General features: G+C 40.6%; 1 protein-coding gene across 2 annotated transcripts in view; it reads left to right on the top strand.

Moving 5' to 3' along the window:
* cpne3 (copine III) overlaps nucleotides 1-22203 on the top strand; it is a 52791-nt gene that overhangs the window by 4925 nt on the left and 25663 nt on the right. The window contains exons 2-5 of one of the 2 annotated variants that reach the window (XM_043688134.1): nucleotides 9116-9278; nucleotides 9700-9836; nucleotides 15341-15520; nucleotides 17929-18003. In XM_043688134.1, coding sequence (XP_043544069.1) covers nucleotides 9116-9278; nucleotides 9700-9836; nucleotides 15341-15520; nucleotides 17929-18003 — 555 coding nt within the window. Of the gene's footprint in view, nucleotides 1-1116; nucleotides 1206-9115; nucleotides 9279-9699; nucleotides 9837-15340; nucleotides 15521-17928; nucleotides 18004-22203 lie in introns of those variants that run through there. The other variant, XM_043688135.1, reaches the window with a different exon arrangement.

The following is a 22203-nucleotide window of genomic DNA, read 5'->3' as shown; positions in this document are numbered from 1 at the left end:
CCCCCACCTTCCTCTCATTTATCTCTCCACCCTTCAGGCGCTCTGCCTGTGTTCCTGATGAAGGGCTTTTGCCCGAAACGTCGATTTTCCTGCTCCTCTGATGCTGCCTGAACTGCTATGCTTTTCCAGCATCACTCTAATCTAGACTCTGGTTTTCAGCATCTGCAGTCATTGTTTTTACCCCTCAATGCTTGGTCAGATAGCCGGCGCAGAAATGATAGGCTGAACAGTGTTGTAACATTTTTGTAATTTTCGTGACTTTTTTTTTGTCCAACCTACTTCCAATGTTGCTTCACAGGTCGTGCAATTCAATGACGTTTTTACTTCATTATATACGGGAAAGAGGCCAGTCTGTCAGCACGTCTAACCATATAATATTAGCTGTACAGATCCGCAACCTTGTAGCTGGTTGACTGAGATTTAATTTGGTATGAATGAGGCAGACATTTTATAATATAAATACTGACCGTTGCTTTTCTGGTTTAGAAGTATGTTGTAATGGCGTAGGTTAGGAATGAAAGCGTGCCGAAGAATTCTTAATTCAAGTATGATCTTAACAATTATCGATTTTGGAATCTTTCAAAGAGAAAATTGAGGAAATGTACAAAAGGCAGCCAGAATAGCATAACTTTTTTGTGTGATGTCAAAAATGGGCTTTCATTTTCTCAGTTCACTGACTTTTTCATTTTTGTTCGTGTTTTCCCGGATCAAAAAGGGACTTCATCGCCATGAAAAAAAACCTGGCAAATGTTTGCGGAACTAACTGAATTAATTTAAATTATGCATTCACGTATAGGAACCCCTCATTTGTTCAGTGGCGGAAAATAAACACTTTACTCCTCTGGTCAATGCCCACTTAGAGTTAGACTGCTGTGATATGTTAGTCTGTGAGTGATTTGTTGTGCAACCTAAGACGTAAGACGGGTAATGTTGTGCATGTTGTTTTTATTTTTAATGAAACCTCTCTGATCTACACTTTGACATCTCTTTATGGCTGTGAACTGACTGAAATCCCTGGTTTGAACGCCCCCGTTTAAATGCCGCCCTTGCACAGCCCCGCTTACTGTGCTGTAACACTGTCAACACCAATGACGTCTCCTGCAGCTCCGCCTGGCACAAGGCATGCGCAGTGTGATCGAACCTTGTGTCGGCTGGAGTTGGGTTAGTGCGCGAGCTGCTGTGTGAGATGAGCGCAACTTTCGGTGGTAATGAAAACTTTATTATCCTCTAGACATGCTGAGGATGTGTGCATTTGACATGCTATTTCTTTAAGTTCTGTTTTCTCGGGAATCCTGGTAGAACTAATTTCAGTGCGAGGGCGAAGAGGTGTGGCTCCTTCTAGGCTAGTTTTCACTTGTGTGTGTTAATGTATGATTTGTTCTCGGAGATAGGAATTACCCGTCTTACGTTATAGGGCGTCGTCAGAGGAGGAATCAAACCTCAAGCGCTATGTTTGTGTTGTCATATTCTTGCGAAATCTGGGTTTTCATTGCTCTCTGCTACTTAATTGAACCCCTGCTATGGAATTTCAATGTCTTCTATTTAAAAGCTGGAGGCTGTCGTTGTGAGAATAACATTGTTGATTAAGTTGTATATGTGAACTGATCTTAAGTTATATTGACCCCCCCCCCCCCCCCCCGTGATGATGGTAATGACTGTGAATATCAAGAGAATGTGTGGAATCCTTTTGGAGATGGTCATCGCCTGGGAAGGTGTGAATGCTTTATGCCAGTTGTCACCCTAAGCCTGCCTGTTACCCAGGTCTTTCAGCATGGACTGTTGTGATTGGAGCGAGGTCAGCCAAGTGGACCCCATAGAATGAGTTCCCTGTTAATCTGGTCCAATCAGGGAGCCCTGGCTGACAGATGAGACAGGAGTGTCATACATCCTGGTCGCTTTGAAAGCTGGATCAATGTCAACAATTCTTTACATGTAACTAATGAGTGGCTGTGGAATTATTTCAGACTGCTTCTCCATCTAAGGGGTTTTGAGGAACTGAATACTGCGAATATCCCAACTTTCTACCTTATGATGGAGGAGCACTACTGAAGATGACATGGGGACTGCCCAACCCCTCATATCTCCAGATATATGCTGGGAGTTGAGATGATTGGCCTGCTTTTGCCCCAATTTCCACCTCTTGATTCTTCACTTGCCCAATTGCCAACTCATTTTTTGCCTTGGCCTTTAATCACTTCTGCCTTCTACCTTTATCACAGACCATCCCTGTTGGCTTCCCCCTAGTATTTCCTCTCAGTTTATTTAGAGTCATTGCAACTCAGCTTGGTTCCGTTCTGACAAACTTAAAATCCTGAAATGTTAATATCTTCTCTGTTATGTTCTGTCGTTGTTTCATTAAAGTTTCCTATCATTGGCCCTTTTTAATTAATACTTGTTTGTGATTTCTAGGAACACTGGCAAGGTCACATTTATTGTTGACTATATTCACCAGTTTCCCTGAGGTGGTGATTTTGTATCTGCTCTTGAAGCTCTTGTAGGTGTTACGGTGGTGATACTGCAATTACTTGGTAGTGAGTTTCAAGATCTTGATCCAGTAATAAAAGAACACGGATATATGGAGTTTACAAGATTTCTTATGCCCACATCTGAATAACATCTTGTGATGTACAAACTACCTAATTTTTAATGGAAATGTTGCAGCTTGTGATGTTGGAATGTTTCATAGTTTCTTGAAAGTGGAGTTGCAGGTAGATAGTATCATGAAGAAGGCGTTTGGTATGCTTGTCTTTGGTCAGTGCATTGAGTATAGGAGTTGGGAGGTCATATTGCGGCTGTACAGGATGTTGGTTAGGCCACTTTTGGAATACTGCATTCAATTCTTGTCTCCCTGCCAAAGGAAGGATGTTGTGAAACTTGAAAAGGTTGCAAAAATATTTACAAGAATGTTGCCAGAGTTGGAGGGTTTGAGCCATAGGGAAAGGCCGAATAGGCTGCGGCTGTTTTCCCTGGAGCTTCGGAGGCTAAGGGGTGACCTTAGACGTTTATAAAATCATGAGGGGCATGGAGAGGGTGAATAACCAAGGTCTTTTTCTCTGGGTTGGAGGAGTCCAAAACTAGAGGGCATAGGTTTAAGATGAGATGGGAAAGATTTAAAAGGAAACTAAGCAGCAACTTTTCATGCAGAGGGTGGCGCATGTAGGGAATGACCTGCTAGGGGAATTGGTGGAGACTGATACATTTACAACATTTAAAAGGCGTTGGATGGATATATGAATAGGAAAGATTTGGAGGTATATGGGCCAAGTTCTGGCAAATAGGACAAGATTAATTTCGGACATCTGATCGACATGGACGATATGACCGAAGGTCTGTTTCCGTGCTGAATATCTCGACGACTCTACTTCTGCATTATTCCATCTGGTGTCCTGCAGCTGACATGTTGTTTCTTAATTAAGTGCTGTCCCTTCACAGCAATATCTGAACAATATCACTTTTCACATGCACATTAGAGACACTTAGCTCTACTTCACCGCCACTCCTTTTGATCCCTTAATTATCTCTAAAATATCACACTGCTTGTCCACTATCGGATGTTAGAGGAACAAAACTGTCCTCCATTAAACATTGACAAACTGAAGCCATTGTCTGGTATCCATGCCAAACTCCATTCCTTCGCCAATGACATCCTCTGTATTAACTGTCTGCGGTTGAACCAGTATATTTGCAATATTAGTGTTGACCCACAGGCTGAGCTTCTAACTATGTATCTGCACCATCAAAGGAGCAGCTTCTTTCACCTGTGCATACTGCTGAAATCCTTATTTATGCCTTTGGTATCTCTGTGTTTGTCAGTTCCAGTACCGGTCGCTTGTATTCTACCCATGGGAATCTTAAAATCATCCAAATCTGTGCTGCCTGTGTCCCCTTCACTCATCATCTCTGGACTTGCTGCATTGGCCCTTGCTTAAGCAATGGCTCAATTTTAAAATGCTCATCCTCATTTTCAAATTCCACTGCAGAGTTACCTTTCCCTGTCCCTGTACTCTTCTCCAGACAGATATCTGTGTTTTTCTAATTCTGGTGTCTTCAATATCCTCAGATGATGCTGCTCTTCCATTAGTAACTGTTTTTAGTTTTCAAGGCTCTAAGGTCTGGGATTCAGTCTCTTTAACCACGTCCTACTTTTCTTTTTCCTTAAAATCTATCTCTTGACCAAATGTTGGTGACCTGCCAGAATATTTCCTTATCTGACTCCAATTTTGCTATATAACATTCTTGTGAAACATCTTGGGGTATTTAATTACATAAAAGATACTAGAACCTATTGCTGTTACATTGTAAGTTCTAAAAGAACTATATAAATAAACCACTGTGGTATTTTATTTAAATTTAAATGTTTTCCTTATTGAAAATCATAACTTTAGAGTTTACCTCAGAATATCTCAACTCAGTGGGAAACCATTGTCTTCTCAACTTAGACATCCTCATGTAGCACATTTTCATACTTTCAAAATTGAACATAATCCTTTGTAATTAAATTGGAAATAATTTACACCTAATATGAGATTTATAATTTCCAACATTACAACAATGACTACTCTTCACAATTTAATTAGTTGGATCTAATGTATTTTGAGATGTCCTGGGTCGTAAAAGAGGCTTTATAGTGTTTTCTGTTAGAGAAGTGTTCTCTAACTTGTCTTTATCAAGCACTGTACTCGGAAATATCTGGCAAAGATGATTACCAATCTGATTCTAAATTTGAAAAAAAACTACTCTGCAACCTCTTATGTACCTAGTTTTTATCACAACATACAAAATTAAATTTCTCACTGCAGGTACTCTATTTCCTGCAAGTTTTTGACTTTATAAATTCAGGTGATCTGGACCTTTCACTATTCTCCTGGAATACATCCCTTTTGCCTTGTGTATCTATAGGCATATTGAAAATAAAGAGCTGCCAACACAGAACAATGATATTGTGTGCACAACTCCATGGAAGTCACCACTGAGAATGGCCAGCCATTGTCCAATGATACAAGATACTGCAAGGGAGGAATTGCTGTTTCAGCAGGGAACAAAAGTCCTGCAGTAAGAAAATCCAGGAGATTAAAGATCCTCCATTTAAGCAGACCTATGGAGTTTGCACATTCTCCCTGTGTCTGCGTGGGTTTTCTCCGGGTGCTCCGGTTTCCTCCCACAATCCAAAGATGTGCAGGTCAGGTGAATTGGCTGTCCTAAATTGCCCATAGCGTTAGGTGCATTAGTCAGGGATAAATGCAGGGCAGGGGAATCGGTCTGGGTAGGTTACTCTTTGGAGGATCAGTGTGGACTTGTTGGGCCGAAAGGCCTGTTTCCATACTGTAGGGAATCTGGTCTTAAAACAAAATCGAATCTAGTCTGGCAAGAAGAGAATGAAAGACAACAGCCTTCAACCTGGAAAAGTATTAGTGTTGCAAGAGAGAAGAGGATGTATTCCAGGAGAATAGGCAAAGCTCCAGATCACCTGAATTCATAAAATCAGAGTTGCAGGAAATTCGTAAGTTCATAAAATATAGGAGCAGAATTAGGCCATTTGGCTCATCGAGTCTGCTCTGCCATTCAATCATGGCTGATATGCTCCTCACCCTCATTTTCCTACTTTCTCCCCATGTCGCTTCAACCCACTACCAATTAAAAATCTGTCTAACTCCTCCTTAAAATTACTGACCGTCCCAGCATCCGCTGCACTTTTTGGTGGAGTGAATTCCACAGATAATTAAAGTAGTGTTAACTTTAATTTTATATGGACAGGGTGAACCTGTATGTAACTGTTAATCGAACAATCTTTCTCTTCAAACACTCTGTGGCTGCCAGAAAGAGCCCACTATGTCACCACACAGACCCCATTAATTAACTCCTCTCCCCGCCCCTGGTATTTATCATATGATTGTCTACTATTACATTAAATATTAAAATATAGCTTGGGGGAGATGCTGTATGTGGGACTGAAAGGAATAATACTTTCAGTCATAAGCACCACCTCCAATCATGATGTCGGTACAGACATTGGGCAGAACAGGAAAGGATTTTGAAGGAATCAGAAGGCAGCACGGTGGCTCACAGTGCCAGGGACCCAGTTCAATTCCAGCCTCAGGCAAACTGTCTGTGTGGAGCCTGCTGCACATTCTCCCTGTGTCTGCGTAGGTTTCCCTGGTGCTCTGGTTTCCCCTCACAGTTCAAAGATGTGCAGGTTAGATAGATTGGCTATGCTAAATTGCACATAGTGTCCAGGGATGTGCAGGCTAGGTGGGTTAGCCATGGGGAATGCAGGGTTGCAGGGTAGTGGGATGGGATGCTGTTTGGAGTGTCGGTGTGGACTTGACGAGCCGAATAGCCTGCTTCCTCAGTGTCGGGATTCAATGATTCTAACCTAGCATCTGGTCCTTCTCAACATCTTTGTAACAATGCACCTTATCAATGTAACCTGTAACTAGTTGCTAATATGCAATAAATTATATCTTGTTAACTACAAGAGATTCTTTTAGTTAGGCAGTAAGGTTTTGTTTGCCATGCCAGACTAAGCATCCTGTTAATTTAAACTTAGAGGCTGACAGGAACAGCCTTCACATATTATAGTGAACCGACATGCTCATACAGCACAAAATAACTTGCTTGTGACCATCTGAAGATGATTTCTCTGTGTGAAGAGTTTAAGGATGGAAGAAAGACCTTTTCTTGCACCAATCTACACTCTGCATTTATACACAAAATACTACACAACGTGCAAATTGGGTGGGATTCCAGGGATCACTAGAACGGGATGCTGGCAGTAATGTCACCCTCTCGTGAAAAAATAAACAAGGTGCAAAAAATAAACAAATTGACCTCTGGGTTGATCAGAGCTTGTCAAGTTTTGGGATTTAAAAAAATGTTACAGTAATTTCTGTGTTGTCCCATAACAAATACATAGATAACAAACATATAGGTAAATACAGATCTTCTAAGCATTAAATAATTGTATTCTAAAACCCAAAGGGTTTTACACTTGTGGTACATCTGTCTTCCAAATTTTGAAATGTTTGTTTTTTCTTATGTATTTAATATATGAAATTATCTTGTTGCAGTAATGAGGATGGTATTAAATTAAAATATTGTATAATTTTTATGTGAGGGATGTAAATCACAGGGGAAACTCAGCTAAGCAATTGTGGCTTTAATTGTGGCCTTTTAATGTGCAAGATCTAAATAATATAATTAAATACTGTGACAAAGTTTTGTGGCAAATAACATCTTTTTGTAATATTATAGTGCTTTTGCCCACCCATTGTGTATGAGGGAGAAGGAGTCAATTACTGTGTATTATGGAGGTGGGAGGGTGGAAAATGGGAGAAAGAGAATGGGAGAGTTGTGGGTGCAGTGGTAGTGTTATTTAAGTTATTATTAACACATCTGAACAGGTGGATTAAAAATACTAGGGGGGGAGAGGGATTTAATTATTGTGTGTGTGTGTGTGTCTGGCAGCCACAGAGAGCTCAGAGAAAGAACAGCTGCTAGATTAAAAGCTTACATTGTAGGTTCTCCCAGTCAGATCCCTTGCTGTCAAATCCATGCCTTCCTGCTGTCAAAGTAGTCTTTAAAGTTTTCCTAACAAAAAGAGAAACCCGTAAAGATGTTTGCTCAGTATTTTGGCAAGGAAAAAGAGACAGATCTGTATGTAGAAGAGATCAGATGAAGACAGAAGGCAATGCTCCAGCTGCCGAAACAGGTCTGTTACCTGGAAAGCTTTGTAACTAATTGGAGATGCGAGAGAAGTGGGTGTTTTTTTCCAGAAGTGGCAAAATTATGAACTGGAATGTTCAATGGTTGGTCAGTTGAAAAGATACTCTAGATATCTACGCCATCGGAACTTCATGACCGTTATGGAGACGGTTCGTAGATCTGTGTTTTCTGTTGATAATTGTACTTGTAAAACTCTAGGACGAAAGTTGCATTTGGACTCCTGACCCATCGTACATATAAAGAACAACATAATGTGGAACTATGTGGCTTTGTATTTCCACATGTCTATGGGGAGTGATTTAGGTCATTGAGATTATGTATAAAACATTAGCTGTTTGAAGCGAATGAACCTCTTTATTTTGAACTATAATTTGTCTGTTGATTTACATTGTTAATTTACATTGGTTCCAGTTGATTAGATTAGATTCCCTACAGTGTGTAAACAGACCCTTTGGCCCAACAAGTCCACACTGACCCTTTGAAGAGTAACCCACCCAAACCCATTTCCCTCTGACTAATGCACCTAACACAGTGAGTAATTTAGCATGGCCAAATCACCTGACCTGCACATCTTTGGAGTGTGGGAGGAAACCGGAGCACCTGGTGGAAACATTAAAATAATGTTGCAAAAAGGAAAATCATTATGATTTCTTCATTTTAAGGTGATTAGTAAATTTGGTTATTTTGGTTTATGGTTTCTCCCATATGGATTGAAACAATATGTATTCCTGTAAATAGGAGGAAATGACTTTTCCTTAATCACGGGTGATGCAATGACCTAGTGGAATTATCGCTTGGCTGTTAATCCAGAGACCCAGGTCACGTTCTGGGGACCTAGGTTCGAATCCCACCATGGCAGATAGTGTAATTGGAACTCAGTAAAATCTGGAAATAAGAGTCTAATGATAACTGTGAATCCCTTGTCAATTTTTGGAAAAACCCATCTGGTTCACTAATATCCTTCAGGGAAGAAATCTGCCATCCTTACCTGGGGTCTGGCCTAGTGTGACTCCAGACCCACAGCAATGTGGTTGACTCATAACTGCCCTCTGGATAAATAGAGATGGGCAATAAATGGCCAGTGACGCCCTCATCCTATGAATGAATTTTAAAAACGTGCAGCAGTGCTTTAAAATTGCACTTAGTTTTGTCTTTCTTTATTACCCCAGTTTTCATTTCTTCTGATTTAACCATCCAGATTAAAGGGGAAAATGATGACATAGTGATGGTACCATTCGAATGGTAATCCAGAGGCCCAGGCTAATACTATAAGGACATGGGTTCAGTCCCTCCACATTGACTAATGGAATTTAAATTCATTTAGTAAATCTGGAATATAAATATTCTGTGCCATGAATATAACATTGATTATCGGTTCACTACTGTCCCTTAGGGAAAGAAATCTGCCATCCTCTTCTGCTATAATCTAGTTGTGCTTGCAGACCCCAACTGCCCTCTGAAATGGTCCTGCAAGTCAAAGGCATTTAGGCATGAACAAGAAATGCTGACCATACTAGCGACACCTGATTTCCATGAAAAAATAAAATACAAGATGAGTAAGTTGTTGATTCAGAATGTTCTCATTCAGTTTTGCCTCCTGGAGTTTTGTAGTAATGTTGCCTTCTTTACTATCCATATTCAAATAATTGGCTCATCTGCTATTTTTCTTAATACTGTGTAGAGCGTAATGTAAAAAACCCTGAACTTTAACAATGAAATCTTTCATATATTAGAAAGAGAGAATGTTGGAAATATTCAGTGGTCTAGAAGAATGTGTGGTGTGGGCAGCTGTTAAAGTTTGAGACAGATGACGTTTTGTCATGTGCTGGTTTGAAAATTGAGCATCCTGGGTAAATGATTCTTAGCCATATTGTTTTTGGTTTTGGGAATTAAAACTGCAAAGAAAGCAAGGGGGCAATGTAATGGTTCACTCTGGCTGCATGGACTACGTGTAATTTTGCTCTGTTTATTTCACAGGGCAGCAGATGGCAGATTGTGTGACGAAGGTTGAACTGAGTGTCAGTTGTGAGAATTTACTGGATAGAGATGTTACTTCCAAATCCGATCCGCTGTGTGCCCTGCTTATGAATGTTGGTGGAAATCAGTGGGTTGAAGTAAGTAATTTTCTTCAGATGATTTGTTCAATCTTGCATCATGAAAGAACAAGTTTATAATAGTGATGCTTTACTTTTCCTTCTGTTCAGCTGAGAATGAATTTTCTAATATGTTTTACTAACTTGTCTTTCATTTTTATATGCTTCCCTTTTTACCTAGTGGAGCATGAGTTTTTTTTTATCCCCAAACTTTGTTATTTCACAGTTCCTCAGGTCAGTTAATCTTCAGTGGGGATTCAGTTTACATAATGTACACTGCTAACAAGATCCTTAGATTTTGTTTCAGTAGTCAATGTTTTATAATTGACCTTGAATGTTACTTGCTTTGATAAATTACATAAGAAATAGAGGCAGGAATTGGCCATTCAATCCTCCTCCCAAGCCTACCCCAGAAAATCATAGTAAATCTGCCCCAGGCCTCAACTTCTCTTGTATGCCAGCACCTCGTAGCCCTCAACTTCTATTTCGTTAATGTATTCATTACATTTAAATACTTTCATTTAGCCTCTACAGCTCTCTGGGGTAGCGAATTCCAGGCATTCACTACTTTCTGGGAGAAGAAATTCCTTTATTTCTCCATTTCCCTTAAGGGAACTATGCCCATCTGGGAGATTCTCCAATAGTGAATCATCATCTCAAAATCTACCCTGTCAAACTCCCACAGGATATTGTTGGTTTCAAGAAAATCATCTTTTATGTATCAAGTGGTGATACATATGATATCACCACATTTTCATTTGGTTAACATTGCAGCATGCTGTTGTGTCGAGGGACCAGGGTATCTTTGTGCACGAATCACAAACTCTTGGTTTGCAGATGCAGCAAGTAATTGAGAAGGCAAATAGAATATTGCCCTGTGTTGTTAGAGGGATAACACTTAAAAATAAGAATGTTATGCTGCAGCTGTATAGGGTACTGGTAATACCACATTCGGAGTATTGTGTATAATTTTGGTCTCCTTACTTGAGAAAGGATGTACTTATACTGGAGGGGATGCAGAGGAGGTTCACTAGGTTGATTCCAGAGTTGAGAGAGTTAACTTATGAGGAGAAATTGAGTAGATTGGGACTATATTTATTGGAATTTAGAAGAATAAACAGAGATCTTATAGAGACATATAAAATTATGAAGTGAATAGATAAGATAGAAGCAGGGAGATTGTTTCCACTGGTGGGTGAAACTAGAACCGGGGGCATGGCCTCAAAATAAGGGGGAGCAGATTTAGGACTGATTTGAGGAGGAACTTCTTCTCCCAAAGGGTTGTGAATCTATTTTTAAGGCACAAATAGTTTTTTGAACAGTAAATGAATAAAAGGTTATGGTGAGAGGGTGGGAAAGTGGAGCTGAGTCCACGAAAGGATGAGCCATGACCTTATTGAATGGTGGAGTAGGCTTGAGGGGCTAGATGGCCTGCTCCTATTTCTTATGTTCTTATTGAATACTTTCTGGAAGTCTGAATGTGCTATATCTATGGGTTCCCCTTTATCAACTCTTCCAGTTATATTCTGAGTTCTGGCCCCCTAGTTATAGGGAAGATATCATTAAGCCAGAGAAGGTTCAGAAGAGATTTACTAGGATGTTGCCAGATGCAGAAGGTTTGAGTTATAAAGAAAGGCTGGGACATTTTTCACTGGAGCATAGGACGTTGAGAGGTGATCTTATAAAAGTTTATAAAATAATGAGGGGTATAGATAGGGTTAATGGTAGTTGTTTTTTCCTTAGGATGTGAAATTTCAAGGATAGAGAGCACGAATTAAGGTGAGAGGAGAAAGATTTTTAAAATTAGGGACAAATTCTTTACACAGAGGGTGGATCATGAGTAGAATGAATTTCCTGAGGAAGTGCTGGATGTGGGTACAAATACGAAGTTTAAAGAACATTTAGTTAAGTACATGAATAGGAAAGGTTTGGAAAGATATAGATGAGGAACAGGCAAGTGGGACTAGTTCAGTTTGGGATATGTGCAGCATGGACTGGTTGCACTGAAGTGTCTGTTTCTGTGCTTTATATCTCTATGACTCTAAAACCCCAGCAGATTTGTCAATAATAATTTTCCTTTCACAAAACCATGTTGAATCTGTTCGAGTTTGTTAAACTTTTCTAAATGTCTTGCTATTTCCTCCATAGTGATGGAGTCTGACATTTTACTATTGTTAGGTTAAGTGGCCCATAGTTTCCTGCCTTCTACCTCTTTTCCTCCTTAGCCAGGGGCATCACATTCACAGTTTTCCAAATTGCAGAATCCAGTGAGTTCTGGACTACTTTGGTCATTGGTTCCACTGTCTTTTGAAGTCATTTCCTTTAAATGTGGATCATCAGGTCCGGGTGATTTTTCTTTCTTCAGGCCCATTAGTTTGTCAAATACTTTGTCTCTCATGATAGAAACTGCTACAAGATCTTTCCTTCTGTTAACACCTTGTTTATCTGTTACCTTTGGGACGTTTATAATATCCTCCAGCGTGAAGTGTGATGCAAAATATTGGTTTACAGGTGCAAGTGAGACCAACAAGTCAAAAGAAAGCATTGGGCCACCCCACAAATTCATCATCCATGGGACCTAAAAGACAACTTTTTCACGCAGAGGGTGGTGTGTGTATGGAATGAACTGCTAGAGGAAGTGGTGGAGGCTGGTACAATTACAACATTTAAAAGGCAGCTAGATGGGCATCTGAATAGGAAGGATTTAGAGGGGTATGGGCAAAATGCTAACAAACGGGACTAAATTTATATTAAATATCTGGTTGGTGTGGATGAGTTAGACCAAAGAGTCTGTTTCCATGCTATATGTCTCGATGACACCATGTAACCTATCTCCATATCTAGTCAATATGCAGATTCAAATCACCCATGAAAATTGTAGTGCCCTTTTAAAACACCACTATTGTTTCCTGATTTATATTTTGTCCTACAGCAATGCAAATGTTTGGGGGCCTGTAGATAATGGGCGTCTTTTCCTTGCTGTTCTTGATTTCCACCTAAACTGCTGACACATCACCATCGAATGCACCTGTATTGCTACCCAGCACTAGATTAGATTAGATTAGATTAGATTCTCTACAGTGTGGAAACAGGCCCTTCGGCCCAACAAGTCCACACCACCCCTCCGAAGAGAAACCCACCTAAACCCATTCCCCTACCCTATATTTACCCCTGACTAACACACCTGTGGGCAATTTACCATGGCCAATTCACCTGACCTGCACATCTTTGGATTGTGGGAGGAAACCGGAGTACCCGGACAAAACCCACGCAGACACTGGGAGAATGTGCAAACTCCACATAGACGGGCGGGAATTGAACCCAGGACCCTGGTGTTGTGAGGCAGCAGTGTTAATCACTGAGCCATCATGCCGCCCTTACACTGCTAATCTCCTTTATTAATAATGCTACTCACCTCCTGTCCTTTATTTTTTCCAGAATGTCAAATACCCTTACTATTAAGTTACCAGCCGCTTTCTTTTTGTACCCACATCTCTGTAATAGCTATCAAATCATATTCATTTATTATTGTTTGTGTTGTCAACTCATCTCTATTGTTACAAATACCGTGTGCATTCAGATAAAGAGCCTTTCGGTTAGACATTTTACTGTAGTCATTTATTCTGGCTCTAAGTTCTGCTGCATTCTTCTGTCTATGTTTCTTACCCCTTCCTGACACATTTTGATTATTGTTCACCTTTACACTAACTTGCACAACTACTGTCTTCTTTCTTTTTGACTTTTAAAATAACCTTCAATTAAACATAGTCGGCAGTGCCCATTAATTATTTTAACAGCTTTCCACATCCCAGTGTGGTTCAAATAAAGTTCATTCTAATAGAATACCTCTTTCTTTTAATACTGGTGTTAGTGTCCCATGGCTCAAAACACGTCTCTTCAACATTAGTCCTTGAGCCATGTATTTAGCTCTCTAATCTTATTTATTTGCACATAATTCAGGTAGTAATCTTGAGATTATTATCTTTGTAGTTCTACTTTGTAATTTAGCCTGGAGCTGTTCAGGATCCATCAGCAGAACCTCTTATCTAGACCTACCTATGTCATTTATACATATGTGGACCATTAAAACTGGGTGGTTCTCCTCCCACTCCAAGTTCTTCCCCAGAAACGTGTTTTTAACCATGGCATTGGATGGGTAACATAGCTTTTGGGATTCCCTGTTTTTGCTACAGAGAACCATATGTGTTCCCTAACTATGATGCCTATTATTACTCTATTTCTCTTCTCAGCCCCTACTTGAATGGCACTCTGCACTACAGTCAGTTCTTTCATCCTCTCTGCAGTCTGTGTCTTCAATCATAGCAGGTGCAAGAAGTTCATACACTGGCTGAGGCTCCTCCTAAATTTTGAATACCAATGCCTGCCTCAATGGTCATCACACCCTCTGGCCACGATCATGGACCAAATTTGATGTAATTACTCTAAGGGATTTAACTGTCTCCTGGAAGGGTGTATCCAGGTGCCTCTTCCCCTTCCTGATGTGCACCAGCTTGGGAACACAGCTTGGACTCCAGCGCATCAACTTTGAGGTGATGTTCCTCAATGGACCAACTCTTCTTGCAGATGTGGATCATTGCTGGTGTCAACCAGCTCTCACATATAACAATTGCAATACATTATCTGCTCAACCATCTTTATTCTAGTTAATTAATTATTTTGAATGTTAAGTATTTTGATAGTGAATTTCTTAACTGTGCTCTTCAGCTGTAATAATATCTCCTAACTTAAACCACTTTGCCAATAGAGAGAGAAATGGAAAAAATACCTACCTGCTTCCCTCTGATGTCACACTTCAGCTCCAGTAGGTAAAAGCAGGCTGAAGAGGCTATGTGCTGCCAGAGGATATGTGCTGCCAGAGTCTATCTCTCACCATCACTGCTGTTCTTTCACAAACCCACTCCTCCCAATCTGTTTCACAGTAATGCAGATTTGCTGCAGACTTCTCCCAATCTGCCTCTCTATGATGATGGAGTGCTGGATGCTTTTCATAATTCGCTTCACAGTGATATTGACACCTTGCACACTCCTCAGTGTCTCTTGTCCCAGATGGAATAATGATCAATTTTGATTGTAAAGGTCTGCAGGAATAGTGCTGTAAAATTTGATGCATAAACTGCTTCATTGTTTGCCGACTTACAAGGAGCTTTCATCAATGTTTCTTGCCCTTTTCTAATTCAGCATTAAGCATCATTGTCATCCTTGGTTCAGTTGGATTTCAGATCAGAGTAAATTGTCCACTAGACTCCTGTATCTGCAGTAAGGTCATTGTGGTTTACCTTTTTCTAGTGGTCTAATTCAATATTTTATAAAAACAGTTCCGCTTCAAGTCAATCATTGAATAAATTTAAAACAATGTCTACAAAGCAATGTAAATAAAGCTAGGTATTTTCAGCCTTGTTGCAAGCTAACAATGTAGTTTAGATTTGAAATGTACTATTGGCAATGAGCTGTAGTTGATTCATTTCACTCCAATGGTTTTAATTTGGGGATTCTACTTTTTCTAGATCGGTCGCACAGAGAGAGTTAACAACTGCCTTTCTCCAAAGTTTGCAAAGAAGTTCCTGATAGACTACTGCTTTGAGCAGGTCCAGAAGCTGAAGTTCGGAATTTACGATATAGACAATAGAACCATTGATTTGAGTGATGATGACTTTTTGGGAGAACTTGAGTGTACTCTGGGACAGGTAAGTACAAATAAAAACTTTAATTTTTAGTTGCCATTGAATGATATTTTGCAGACTTTTTACAATACTGAACACCTTAGGTTATTTCTGTTACATTCAGCATTGTTTTTATTTGCTTATTGGATATGGGCAATACTGGCTAAGCCAGCATTTATAGTCTATTTTTAATTGCCTGGATGCAGTTAAAATATCAGGCAAATTGCTGAAAGTCTGGATTTAAATGTAAGCCAGGCCACATAAGAATAGCACATTAATGAACTAGATGGGTCTTTACAATTGGCAATGGCTATGTTAGGCTGGCTTTTTATTTCATGATCCTATGTTCAAATTTCACCATATGTAATGGTGGGATTTGAACCTATGTCCCAGAACATTAGCTTGGCATGTTATATTACCACTACACTATGGCCTCCCCCAATAGTTGAACAACTCTTTTAAATTAAAAAAAACCATTCTGGCCTAAATTTTGAGAGAATATTCAGTGGAGGCTTTTAACATTCAGACACGGTTTGAGGGGATGAATAGGGAAAACTTGCTTCATTCTTCTTTTGTTTGAGATCAGTAGTAAGCATTCTCCAAGGAAGCTGCTCCACAATGATCTGTGATCAGTGTGATGCAGAACTTCCCTTTGCCAATAGCAATTTCAACCTGATGTCCGATTGAGAGGGTTTATAGTTGTATAGTAGCACTATTGTCAGCAAGCAGGATAAGCAATCAATTATAGTGAAGAGTTCTTAGAAACTAGGAAGTTAAATACACACTGAATGTCTTCACTTTTGATTTAATATTTAAAATAGGGAGATAAACTGCAAAAGCTAAAATATTATTTAAAAATGATTAAGAATTGTGCAAATATTATTTTCTTAAGGTAAGAATTTTGGCATTGTACAAATTTTAAGCAAAATATTTCAGGCTAGCAAGGGTATTTGGCAGGAGGTATGATATTAGTATGCCGTTAAAAACCCAGTTACATCTGATCAAACATGGCACAACCTTTTCAAAGCTCTCTTTCTAATGTAAGAGGGTACCTAAACAGCGCATCCTTTGGAAATACATAAAATAACTGACAGGAACTTATGAAATTCCAGTTTATTCTGCTTGTGTGCAGTCTTATGAAATTACTGTAATTTTTGAGTGGTGATGCTGAAAGCTGGCTGTTTCACTATTATCTCAAAATCTGGCCTTTACAGTTTCAGGTACTGGCATGCAATTATTTTGTACAGTGCATATTGCAATGTCAGTCTTCTAGCTGTCAAAACGTTTTGGCAAAGCAATCTTCTTACGCATTACCCAGTGGAGTGAAACCCAAGTGTCGTCTTCAAATGAAGTAGTGATCAAGTGTGGGAACAATCAGTTCAAAATGTTTAGTGTGCTTCAGCTAAAATTTTAAAATTTGAGCTTTAAATATTTCCCTTACAAATTCCTACATCTATATTTATAATGGAAATTGCCTATTTATACATGTTACACTGGAACTATCGCTTCCTGTTCATTGTGATACATCAGTACTTCCAGCTAAGTAATAACCAAAGTACAGCATAAGAAATCTATAGAGGCATCTTTCATTATATGTAAGGACAAAGAAATATGTAATGGCAAAATAGGCTTAGTGCATGCAGATGTAAGATATTTAATATTAATAAGAAAGTTATGTTCTGTTCTTTCACTAAATTTTATGATGAAAGTTCTGGTGAACAATGCATTGAGCAGTAGCAGTCTGCTATCAAAAGACAGCTCAGAGGTCGTAAATTCCTAGTATGATTTTCTACTTTTACAATGGATTTCGGAGTCAAAATGCACAATTTCATTACCTAGCCAATTATGTTTTTTTCTTGTTTGTTTATTTTTCTTGTTTGTTTGGGCGGCACGGTGGCACAGTGGTTAGCACTGCTGCCTCACAGCGCCAGAGACCCTGGTTCAATTCCTGCCTCAGGTGACTGTCTGTGTGGAGTTTGCACATTCTCCCCGTGTCTGCGTGGGTTTCCTCCGGGTGCTCCGGTTTCCTCCCACAGTCCAAAGATGTGCAGGTCAGGTGAATTGGCCAGGCTAAATTGCCCGTAGTGTTAGGTGAAGGGGTAAATGTAGGGGAATGGGTCTAGTTGGGTTACGCTTCGGCGGGTCGGTGTGGACTTGTTGGGCCGAAGGGCCTGTTTCCACACTGTAAGTAAGTAAAAGTAATCTAATCTATTTTATCTTATTTATTTTTGTATGTTTTGTCTTGATCTCAACAATGCAACACATGAATCAGAGTTGAGGTAGTATTCTACTGTTTAGACTGTGTCGTTGTATAATTCAAGGTATGTTTAGATTTAAGTGTGAGAAAACATTAGCATTTCTGTACACTGATTTATGCCTCTGGTAGTTGTTTTTGTTGGAAACTGCGCACTATAATGAAGTTATTTTTACAGATTGTTTCCAGCAAAAAACTGACCAGACCCCTCATGCTGCGAAATAGAAGACCAGCAGGAAAAGGAACTATCACGGTACAGAGATCAATGTTCTTTTCTTATTTGGTTGTTTGGTGTACAATCGGCAAATGCAGCTAGAATGTAGTTTTAGCATTATGCCAACAACTTTAGGAAAAGTAATAAGTGAATCATACAAACTGTCTTCAGTGTTTTTTTAATTCTTCTCTACTAAACATTCGTGTCTTGTGCTGCAGCTGTCTGACACCTTGCACACATGCCTGAGTTTAGGCTTTAGCCTGCCCAGCTGACATTGCTGGAAGTGTTACTGTTGTCCCAGATTAGGGGCTTATTTTGTGTGGGGTTGAATTCTTAACTTGCCTGCTCCTGACAGAAGCCTGATATATGCAGTCCTTGTAATGTTCAAATGCTGTTAATAATTGAATAGTTGCTACGCAGTTTTGAAGCTCAGCTAAATTAAACAAGACATTAGGGCTTTGCACATTCTTGTAAGTTTGAGTTGATAGTTAGGGAAGGAGGTGGGGCCACTGGTAAGGAAGTGCTTTTTTGTTACTGCCACATCAGCCAGTCCTGTCATCTTGTGTTTGTGGAAGTGGTGTTCAGAACATTGCACTCTACAAGAATACAAACCTTAGTTGCTTTTGAAACTAAAGATTGGTGAATAGCTTGTCATCTAGGATAGTTGAATAATTGGTTAAATATATTTTTGTATAACTCATAAGCACAACTTGGTTTCTTTTATTAGTTGGAATCCTTTTCTGAGGCTTATCTTAAATAGTGTGATGTGTATCTGAATAACAAGGAAAAGAGCTGCAAAATGAAGAATTGGAAAAGCTCAATGTGGCTTAGAAATAGTCAGGCAGTTTTAGGAGCACTTAATGCCCAAAATAGGGGACAGGAAATATTTGTGCACTTCTGTCCAGAAGTGTATCCTCTCCTATATTAGATCACAGCAAAACAGGTTGTCTTACAGATGTCAGATGTTTGTTGATAAACCTTGAATTGATTAGCTTACTAGGCCATTTCAGAGGGCAATTAAAGGAATGAATGATTTTATTGTCCCATTAAACTAGGGAGACACAGTGAAAAGTGTTTTGTTGCCACAATCTGGTGCCATTTTGAGTTACAAAAAGAATAAAAAGAAAGTACTTCGGTAGAGTTCACCTTCATTGGCCAGAGTCCCAAATATGGCTTCAGGGCTTCAGGAAAGTCTCTGCAAGGTAAACGTCAAGGATTCTCCACTCCAGTACAGCAACAGCAATGCTGATGCCCAAGGAGACAGTGGCTCTGCATGCCGCTATTGCACCAACACTGGCAAGCGTCCCCGTTCTGGACTGAATGCAACCAGGAGTCCCACTCCAGGGGAGTCACTGCTCCAAGTCTACCAGAGCCAGGAGTCCACTCTCTGCCATCACTGCAGCCAACACCAAGAGTCCAGGCTCCGGGCCTACCAAATCCAGGAGGCCCAGCTGTGAGCATTGACACTGCCAAGAGTCCAGGCTTCAAATCCACTCTAGCCAGGAGTCACCGCTCTGGATACTGACACTGCTGCAGCCAACCCCCTACTGCCATGAGTCCACAGACTGGGCACCACAACCACCCCAACACTGCTGTGGAGCTTGAGTCACAAGTAGGCCTGACTGCAATGTATGGCATATCTCCTTCCCTAAAAAGACATTATTTAACCAAATGGGTTTAACAATGAAATGATTGTAGTTTCACCACTGAGTCTATGGCCACAGGTTTTTTTCCTCCTGGAAGGTGGTAAGCGATATGACAAAAGAGAAGATCATTAAGCGAGTTGGCCCGGAATGATTCTAGCCCCCTTTTTGCCACCTCACCAACTAAGAGTTGGGCAAGATGATCCACTGGGACCTTTCTCAGCTTGCCAACAACCAAGGCCCTTCAAGGTGGTTAACTAGCTGCTCAACTTGTCACTTCCTGATTGCCTGCTGAGTTTCGGCTGGAGACGGGGTAACTCCATTTGTTCCAATCTGGGGACAATTGGGAGCACAGATGAGGGGGTGGGGAAATAGTTTTTAGTAATGAAGAAAAATGACCTATCTTCTCCCACTGTCTGATTTCCTGAAGATTAGACCTTGACCAACTATCTTCAGCTGGAAGCTGCCACCTACTGGTGGATGCTGCGATCACGGCCTGTGATAGTCCAAAATGCTTGCAAAACTCACCTGCCAGCTGTTGAGTTGATTAACATATGATACAGTGAGCTTTCACCATCTGGGTGCAGAGAGTTAGTTGACACCTAACACACTGTTTCCCACACAGTCTCTAAAAGGGAAAGTATCAGCCATTCCAGATTTTTTTTAACTAATTGAGTATTTAAGTGAATGTGTATCTGAAAGCAGCAGCAATGCACCTCCCTTCTGCACATTAAAGGACCCTCTTTATGGCCACTACTATCCCTGTACATCCCAGGCACAGACAGCACAAACTTCTGTTCTTTAAAGTTCTTAGGCCCACATGCTCTATTCTCAATCAGTCTCTCAAATCCACTTTATGGAAGCCATTCCATGCTTACAGTAGCTCATTTCTTACCAGCTTTTCCATTCTTCATGAGCAGACTGTCCTGCTGTTCCATTGTACCATTGCAACATTATCCAGTGCTCAACACCAAAGCGATTTTTGACCTCATCACTGTGGGTCCGAGCATTTGCCCTGTGCTCCCTACACCTATAGGAATGGTTGATCCTGAACTTTTCCTGATTTTTGGAGCAAGGCTTCTGGTTCAGATATTTGTGGCATAAGTTAGAGTCATAGAGATGTACAGCATGGAAACAGACCCTTCGGTCCAACTCGTCCATGCCGACCAGATATCCCAATCCAATCTAGTCCCACCTTCCAGCCCATATCCCTCTAAACCCTTCCTATTCATATACCCATCCAAATGCCTCTTAAATGCTGCAATTGTACCAGCCCCCACCACATCCTCTGGCAGCTCATTCCATACACATACCACCCTCTGCGTGAATAAGTTGCCCTTTAGGTCTCTTTTATATCTTTCCCCTCTCATCCTAAACCTATGCACTCTAGTTCTGGACTCCCTGACCCCAGGGAAAAGACTTTGTCTATTTATCCTATCCATGCCCCTCATAATTTTGTAACCTCTATAAGGTCACCCCTCAGCCTCCGATGCTCTAGAGAAAGCAGCCCCAGCCTATTCAGCCTCTCCCTGTAGTTCAGATCCTCCAACCCTGGTAACATCCTTGTAAATCTTTTCTGAACTCTTTCAAGTTTCACAACATCTTTCCAATAGGAAGGAGACCAGAATTGCATACAATATTCCAACAGTGGCCTAACCAATGTCCTGTACAGCCGCAACATGACCTCCCAACTCCTGTACTCGATACTCTGACCAATAAAGGAAAGCATACTAAACACCACCTTCACTATCCTATCTACCTGTGACTCCACTTTCAAGGAGCTATGAACCTGCACTCCAAGGTCTCTTTGTTCAGCAACACTCCCTAGGACATTACCTAGTCCTGCTTAGATTTGCTTTCCCAAAATGCAGCACCTCGCATTTATCTGAATTAAGCTCCATCTGCCACTTCTCAGCCCATTGGCCCTATCTGGTCCAGATCCTGTTGTAATCCGAGGTAACCCTCTTCGCTGTCCACTACACCTCCAATTTTGGTGTCATCTGCAAACTTACTAACTGTACCTCTTATGCTTGCATCCAAATCATTTATGTAAATGACAAAAAGTAGAGGGCCCAGCACCGATCCTTGTGGCACTCCAGTGATCACAGGCCTCTAATCTGAAAAACAACCCTCCACCACCACCCTCTGTCTTCTACCTTTGAGGCAGTTCAGTATCCAAATGGCTAGTTCTCCCTGTATTCCATGAGATCTAACCGTGCTAATCAGTCTCCCATGGGGAGCCTTGTCGGACGCCTTACTGAAGTCCATATAGATCACATCTACTGCTCTGTCCTCACCAGTCTTCTTTGTTACTACTTCAAAAAACTCAATCAAGTTTGTGAGACATGATTTCCCACGCACAAAGCCATGTTGACTATCCTGAATCAGTCCTTGCCTTTCCAAATACATGTACATCCAGTCCCTCAGGACTCCCTCCAACAACTTGGCCACCACTGAGGTCAGGCTCACCGGTCTATGGTTCCCTCGCTTGTCTTTACCGCCCTTCTTAAACGATGGCACCACGTTTGTCAACCTCCAGTCTTCCGTCACCTCACCTGTGACTATCGATGATACAAATATCTCAGCAAGAGGCCCA

This window comes from Chiloscyllium plagiosum, chromosome 4, assembly GCF_004010195.1.
Source record: "Chiloscyllium plagiosum isolate BGI_BamShark_2017 chromosome 4, ASM401019v2, whole genome shotgun sequence".
Taxonomy (NCBI): Eukaryota; Metazoa; Chordata; class Chondrichthyes; order Orectolobiformes; family Hemiscylliidae; genus Chiloscyllium; species Chiloscyllium plagiosum.
This window is presented reverse-complemented; position numbering and strand designations above follow the sequence as displayed.